At 41.6% G+C, this 8113-nt stretch overlaps 1 protein-coding gene across 3 annotated transcripts; it reads left to right on the top strand.

Annotated features, from left to right (window-relative positions):
- The first annotated feature begins 22 nt into the window (after positions 1 to 22).
- On the top strand, positions 23 to 8067 carry LOC106589116 (nuclear distribution protein nudE homolog 1). Of its 3 annotated transcripts, none has more exons than XM_014178823.2 (9): positions 23 to 142; positions 578 to 712; positions 1191 to 1344; positions 1784 to 1932; positions 2283 to 2419; positions 3049 to 3216; positions 3750 to 3835; positions 4078 to 4229; positions 6275 to 8067. In XM_014178823.2, the coding sequence occupies exons 2-9, from the start codon at positions 627 to 629 to the stop codon at positions 6375 to 6377; spliced, it is 1035 nt and encodes a 344-aa protein (XP_014034298.1). In that variant the 5' UTR covers positions 23 to 142; positions 578 to 626; the 3' UTR covers positions 6378 to 8067. The 3 variants fall into 3 exon arrangements, with proteins under 3 accessions (XP_014034298.1, XP_014034306.1, XP_014034290.1); XM_014178831.2 differs by having other exon boundaries at positions 39 to 180; XM_014178815.2 differs by having other exon boundaries at positions 63 to 712.
- Positions 8068 to 8113: the final 46 nt, after the last annotated feature.

The raw sequence follows: 8113 nt of genomic DNA, 5'->3' as shown, positions 1-8113 counted from the left end.
AAGGCCTATGCCTGCGTCATCCTCTCAATCCACCAATGGCGTGCTGTAAACGCGGGGATGTAATCGTTTGGATTTGGGTAGAAGGGCAGTTTATTTCCTGATAGCGGTTTGCTATCTATGTTATTGATCTACTGTTAGCTAGGTAGGTAATATTACATGTTCTTAGCTATCAGCGTTCAGGTAAGCATTCTGCCGTATATTTTACTCTCTGAAAGTCGGAAATCTTCACTATCGTGTATCGCACAACAGTTTATATGTTATTCACGTAACGGTTGTGATGTCGCTAAACTAGCTAGTTAGCCAACATATTAATGTCTTTATTGAATAGGCTAGCTAAAGTAACTGAATAGTTATCTGATCAAGCTGGACATTCCAACGGGCTGTAAAAAAACATACAGTTAGCTATCAAGTGTCTAACGTTACCTAGCTAACCCTACTGGGCTAACTGTTAAGTATCAACATGCATGCAAGCATCATGCATTCCATTGCATGGTTAATTGATCTCCATAAGCTAGTTAGCTAGACAAACAAGAGCCTGCCTCAACATGACCAGTGCCATGTTCCTTCTTTACTTTAGATGTTTTACTAGGTTTTGTGAAACCATAGAGTCAGCTGTAACGTTAGACATGGGGGAGCCCAAGACGCCCAAATTTGGGTCCATAGAAGAAGGGCTGAGTTTCTGGAAGGAGCAGTCAGACAAACACCAGCAAAGGTAAGGAATTCGACCAATGGTTGGTAGCTAGCAGCCGAAATGGTTGTCCTAGATGTGTGGATAATGGATAGAAGTGAAACAATCCGAATCTGTATCTCTGGAGTTGTCCGTAAGTGTATATCTAGGAAGTTTACCATATATCAATCCTAAACGGTCATGGCTAGAAGGGATCCAGCTTTTGTCAAATTAACGTCAAAAGTGTATTTTTTGTGTGTGTGTTTAGCTAACCCTAAACCTTTTCCTAACTTTAAGAAATGTCTCCTAACCTGCTGTGTAAGTTCTCCTAACCTGCTACAAAAAGTCAAATCTGATGTTAATTTGACAAAAGCTGGATCCCTTCTAGCCATGACCATCCTAACTTCACCCAGTAACAGCGAAAAAATGGAATCTAATCCTAGATCAGAATTCAGTGGCGATTTCCTTCTACATAGTTTAGCTATGAAGGTTAGACGTGTTTTTGACGTGTGTTTGTGTCCAGGGCTGAGGAGGCACAGGAGGAGTTGCAGGAGTTCCAGCAAATGAGTAGGGACTATGAGGCGGAGCTGGAGACTGAGCTGAAGCAGTGTGAAGCACGGAACAGAGAACTACTGTCCAACAACAACCGGCTACGCATGGAACTGGAGAACATCCAGGTTAGAACCTAGAACACCTGTATTGTCAAGGCCAACACTACTCATATTCTGTAGTCTTGCATCACCATGTCATATTATCTCGTATACTCTGCATCCCATGACTTAAAGGTTGGGCTCCATATTCTGTATGTTTTAGTAGACTTCAAAGTGCCTTCTGTGTCTTGAGTTGTCTAATAGTACACACACGGTCACTCTAGCATCACTAAATCATAGCCACCATCACCAGAGGCCCTGTGTGTTCATTACCACGGAGCAGCTGACTTCTGAGCAACTATTTATACTGCTGAGTCCAGAGGGAAGGTTAAAGTCATTGAATATTTGATTGTGCTAAAAGCCTTAATTTCTGGGGGACAGTCAAGGACAAGCCCGTGAAGGGAGAACATCTAAGACCACAAATGAGCAGACATGCATCAAAAAGAAGTGTTCTGTGTTTTTGCAGGAGAAGTACGAGGCGCAGCACTCTGAAGCGTTTAGGCAGATCTCAATGTTGGAGGGAGACCTGGAAGAGACCACAGCGGTCAAGGACCAACTCCAGAAGTACATCAGAGAGCTGGAGCAGTCCAACGACGACCTGGAGAGGGCCAAGAGGTCAGTCTAGACACTTTGACCTCGACTTGGTTGTTATTATTGTGGCGTAATGACACTGACTGTTATGTTGATGAGGGACTTTCAATAACTATGTAAAAAAGCCTGTCTCTGCTGGGTTGTCATTGTATTGTAACTCTGAAGTGTCTGTCTGACACTTCTTTATCCAATCACCCTAATGAGATTGGTGTGTGTCTTGCCAATGTGTCCAGCCAATGTGTACCCATTTTGTCACAAACTTCATAGGCCTACATACAGATTCAACCATGTCTGTCCTTCCACTCACCCTGGAGGATAGGATGTAATTTAAGATGTAACCATAGTAACTGACTGACCAATGTCCTGTCTCACAGGGCGACCATCATGTCCCTGGAGGACTTTGAGCAGAGGATGAACCACGTGATCGAGAGGAACGCCTTCCTGGAGAGTGAGCTGGATGAAAAGGAGAACCTTCTGGAGTCTGTCCAGAGACTAAAGGATGAGGCCAGAGGTTTGTGTGTGTAAAGGGGGGGGGGGGGCAGTGAAACAATAAGGGTTTTCATTTCATGTTCTAATCAAGAACTGCTGATTTTTCAGCCTTGCCCAATGTATTCCTCAAAAAGTAAGCAGAGCGAATGTGAGATTACGAGTTTGGCATTATGTGTAGAATTTACAGCTATGTCCTGCCTATTTCCTGGTTCAAGTCCCGTACTGTTTTTTTGATGGTCTTCAAGCTTATATATCATCATAATCATGAAAATGGGGTCATTTTAAGATGTATACTGTAATTGTATTTGTGAATTAATGTACCTTTACCCAGTGCCTTTTTATGAAGGTTTTTGATTACGGAGGAAAAACGCAATCGACAACCTTCATGAAAGACATCAGTTAAAAGTAAATGAATCCACAAATACGAATATCATTTTACATGTACAGTATCTTAAATGATCACGTTTTCATGAATTTGATATATAAGCTTGAAGCCCATTCAAAACTTGAACCAGGAAGTAGGTGGGACTTCCATTGTGTATTAGTGATTACTTGGATTTACTTTTTCCATATTTGTACTGTAGTATCAATGTCACAAATGTCCTCAGTATTGAGATCTGATCTGTTGTCTCTTCTCTCTGTGTTGGGCAGATTTACGACAGGAGCTAGCTGTACAGCAGGTCCAGGAGCGACGCCCCCCCAGTAGCCTCTCTAAAGAGAAAGACAGGACCGAATCATCGTCACGCTCCACCATACCGACCACCCCCTCCAAACCACTTGGTACATTCCCAGGAACCCCAGCCTCAAGCATTCGTCGAGGTGGGTTAAACTGTAATAATGACATATGACTTCATCCTAATTTTAAAAAATATGATTTAATTATGGTGGAATGCTAGTAAATCTCTTAGTCAAAGACAGTACAGTATGAAGATAGATAGGCTAAAAATGCTTTTCTAATAGAAATCCCCGATCACACTTGTAGGCGGTGTCATGGCGACGTTGGCTAGCTAAGCTCGTGCGTAGAAACACGTCATCGGGTTTAACTGCGCGTGAGCAGGCCGTCAAATCAATGGCAATCCTTCGATTTAAAGTTGTTTTTGACGAAAATGAAAACTTGTCACTTTCACGAGGTTGGAGTAATAACATGTTCAACTACTTAAGACACTGGCTCCAATCATGGTTGTGCATTTAGATTGAGAAAATGTACAACTAAAGAAGAATTTTCCACCAAACCCTGGCCTGGTCTGTTTTGCAAGCGTTCCGGGAAAATCTTGCGATGTTGCGCCTCTGGCTTTATAAACTCTGTGCCTTAGTAGCTGTAGTTTGATGTTGTGATATGTGTTTGTGTTTAGGGGATAACCTAACAGGAACTCCCCTGACTACGTCGGCTCGCATATCTGCACTCAACATCGTCGGGGAGCTCCTAAGAAAAGTCGGGGTAAGAAACATTGTCTTAGTAGGACCTATGCATTTAATACCACCCTCATAACATCACCATGAACCTTCAATGATGTATAGAATAAAATAGCACTCTAATTTAATGACTTAAATGAAAACTCCATACAAAAACGATCTTTTGGTATTTGTTTGGAATTTTCCTTTTTAACATATCTCCGTTTCTATGTCTATGAGGATCTCAGAGACTGTAATACAACTTCTTTCCCCTCTTGGTTGCTCTAGAACCTGGAGTCCAAGTTGGCGTCTTGTCGAGACTTAGTATACGACACGTCGCCGAAAAGGCCAGCTCTTCCGTCATGTCCCGGTACCCCCTCTGCTATAGAGGGGGGCACAGAGATCCAGGCCTGCAGCATGAGCCCTCCACACTACGACAGGTAAATGGGTTACTATGGGAAAATCATATTTTATATATATTTCTGTCTCGTGTGTATCTAGATTCAGCTGTCTTAGTAGTAGTATTTATTAGGATTCCCAATTAGCTGCTGCCGAGGCAGTGGACACTTCCTGGGGTCCAAACAGAAATCAAAACACAACAAATAAAATGCATAACATACACTGAGTATACCAAACATTAGGAATACCTTCTGCACCCCCCGCCCTCAGAACAGCCTCAATTCGTTGGGGCATGGACCCTACAAGGTGTTGAAAGCGTTCCACAGGGATGCTGGCCCATGTTGATTCCAATGCTTCCCACAGTTGTGTCAAGTTGTCTGGATGTCCTTTGGGTGGTGGACCATTATTGATACACACAGGAAACTGTTGAATGTGAAAAACCCAGTAGCATTGCAGTTCTTGACACAAACCGGTACGCCTGGCACCTACTACCATACCCCGTTCAAAGGCACTTAAACACCTCTACAGGATCGGTGGGTCGGTTGAGCTAACGTAGGCTAATGTGATTAGCATGAGGTTGTAAGTTACAAGAACATTTCCCAGGAAATAGACATATCTGATATTGGCAGAAAGATTAACAAGAATTTAAGCTAACTGCGCTGTCCAATTTACAGTAGCAATTACAGTGAAATAATACCATGCTATTGTTTGAGGAGAGTGCACAGTTATGGGCAGTCTTGATACATTTTGAACAGAAATGCAATGGTTCATTGGGTCAGTCTAAAATTTTGCACATGCACACTAAATTGAGCCTGGGCTGACAATACATTATGGCGTTTCTCTTGTATTTAAAAAAAAAAAATACAAAAAAACTCATGTTTTTTTCTTTGCGTTATCTTTTTCAAGATCTAATGTGTTATATTCTCCTACATTAATTTAACATTTCCACAAACTTTAAAGTGTTTCCTTTCAAATGGTATCAATAATATGCATATCCTTGCTTCAGGTCCTGAGCTACAGACAGATTTGGGTATGTCATTTTAGGTGAAAATTGAAAAATCTTTTGTCTTGCCCATTCAACCTCTGAATGGCACACATACACAATCCATGTCTCAAATGTTAATGATTTTTTTTAAGCCATCTCCTCCCCTCCTTTATCTACACTGATCGAAGTGGATTCAACAAGTGACATCAAAAAGGATCATAGCTTTCACCTGGTCAGTCTGTCATGGAAAGAGCAGGTGTTGTTAATGTTTTGAGAATGACACAAATATTAATTTCCACAAAGTTTGCTGCTTCAGTGTCTTTAGATATTTTTGTCAGATGTTACTATGGAATACTGAAGTATAATTACAAGCATTTCATAAGTGTCAAAGGCTTTTATTGACAATTACATGAAGTTTATGCAAAGAGTCAATATTTGCAGTGTTGAACCTTCTTTTTCAAGACCTCTGCAATCCGCCCTGGCATGCTGTCAATTCACTTCTGGGCCACATCCTCACTGATGGCAGCCCATTCTTGCATAATCAATGCTTGGAGTTTGTCAGAATTTGCAGGTTTTTGTTTGTCCACCTGCCTCTTGAGGATTGACCACAAGTTCTCAATGGGATTAAGGTCTGGGGAGTTTCCTGGCCATGGACCCAAAATATCGATGTTTTGTTCCCCGAGCCACTTAGTTATCACTTTTGCCTTATGGCAAGGTGTGCCATCATGCTGGAAAATGCATTGTTTGTCACCAAACTGTTCCTGGATGGTTGGGAGAAGTAATATTTGTGTCATTCTCAAAACTTTTGGCCACAACTGTATACTCGGTGTACATGGCACAACATTTAACAGATGCTCCCATCCAGGGTGACCCACAGCTAGTGCATTCATCTCAAGATAGCCAGACATCTGGACTAAAAAGTACTTTACTCTCCATTTAGACTTATACTGGTCTGAGAAATCAACTAAGTATCCTACAACTAATGAACATGAACTGGGTGGGATCTGGTTCCTGTTGCTCATAACATTGTCTGATGTTCTACATTAAAATTAACTTCTTCATTTACGTGTTACTCATCATGGTAGATGTTCTGTCTTTCAGTTTGGTGAAGCGGTTAGAGTTTGGACCTGCGCCTCCTCGGGGGGTCTCCTCCCACTCCCATGGCTCCCAGTCACCATCGGGGGGAGTCAAGATCCTGCTATGAAACGAGGGCCTCCCCTGCCCCCCTCCACACCCCTGCACCAGACATCAGTAGGGCTTTAAACTGTGTCCCCCTCTCACTACACTACCAGCTGAACATCCTCCCCCCTCAGTCAAACTACGAACCAGGAAGCCGCTCCCTCTATGAACTTATTTGCTGCATGGACTCTGCTAAGAAGAACCGCCGCATCATGATGCTACGCTAGTTTTATTTTATTAATGAATAACAGAAGTGAGGATTCCTTGACCCCACTGCATGTCCTCCTGCTGATCCCTTGACCTCTGAACCCAAGTCCTGCTACTATGCCACTAACCCCCCCTTACCTCACACCCGGTCCTTCTTGTACCCACATTCTCTGATTGGACTCCATCTTGGATTCTTGGTGTGCCAACTGTAGCAGAAGAGTGAAGTTGGTCGACAGCTGGTGGTGTTAGCATTTAGCATTGCTGCCTTTTATCAATATCACCTCCACATGTAAGTTTTGCCTAGTCATGGTTCCTTCTGTGTGTCTAACTCTGATATGTCCGTTCGTAGCTAAGCCACATGTGCTTAGAGGCTATACATGTAAAGTGCCCGGAGATGGTAAGTTAGGCTAGTTTTAACTTTTGGAGAATGTGTATTATTCCTTTCTTTGTGCTGTGTTGTCATCTGCTGTAAAAGCTAAGGATGGTATGAAGTTTGTTATGGGTACTACTACTTTACAGGTCAATGGTTTATTAATATACTTTCTTTTAAAGGTATTCTACCTGCTAACTTAAAAGTATTATCTGTGAGAAATGCACAGACTAGCTAGCCAATACCCGGTCATGCATTTGCAGAATGTTTTATAAGGTAGGCAAGATATAGGAACAGAGAAAGTACATCGAGTTAAAACTTCTGAGAATCTAAAATGTAATCTAGGTCTTTGGCAAAGACATTTCTTTGTTACCACAGTTGATAAAGTTGCCATTTCGTCAGTGTTTAAGTTTTAGATTTTTTTTCTCTCCATTTGTAGTTTGTTTTTTAATGAGTTGGAGAGTTAGGGGGCACCACTGCACTGCTGAATGTATAGAATCTATATTACAAATGTTTCTAATAGGAAGTGGCCTAAAGCCAGCTTTGGTTCAGTTTGAGCAGGACAGTCAACCCAGAATTCCTGTCAAAAGACTGATCTTTTATCAGATCAGGGAGCTATCAAAGATGACAAAATAGCAATAATAGATTTGACAGACTAGAGTTTGATTTTACAGAATAGGGTTTTGAGATAAAGCACAGTTCATACTACATTTCCAAAACCATTATAGATGATGCCTTGGTTACTGTTAATGCTGGACATATGAGTTCTGGTGGATATGTGAATTCATTACGTACTGTTTAAAATATTATGTTTTAGCCTTTTATGTCTTTCCAATGAGGAGCAATAGCCCGATATCACCACTCAACAGATGGAACGTTTGTACTTACTAACAATGTGAATATATCATTGGTTTCATCCATATGTGCTTTATTCAATTGTGTATGAACTAAGGACCAGGAAGTACCGTTTGTAGAGCTTCTTTTACAACTGTACATGCAACCGTTTGTGGGTGTGTTACTAACATACTAACTTCTGTCTGGATTTACATTGAAATGTATGCACCTGAGGTGCTCGACCTGTTGGTTTGCAATCCTTTTTGTATCAAATTGAACACATAAAATGGACATTCTAAACATGCTTTTGACAATATCATTCAGGATGTGGAGACAGACATATAGTAGAG

Source organism: Salmo salar, chromosome ssa02 (assembly GCF_905237065.1).
Source record: "Salmo salar chromosome ssa02, Ssal_v3.1, whole genome shotgun sequence".
Taxonomy (NCBI): domain Eukaryota; kingdom Metazoa; phylum Chordata; class Actinopteri; order Salmoniformes; family Salmonidae; genus Salmo; species Salmo salar.
This window is presented reverse-complemented; position numbering and strand designations above follow the sequence as displayed.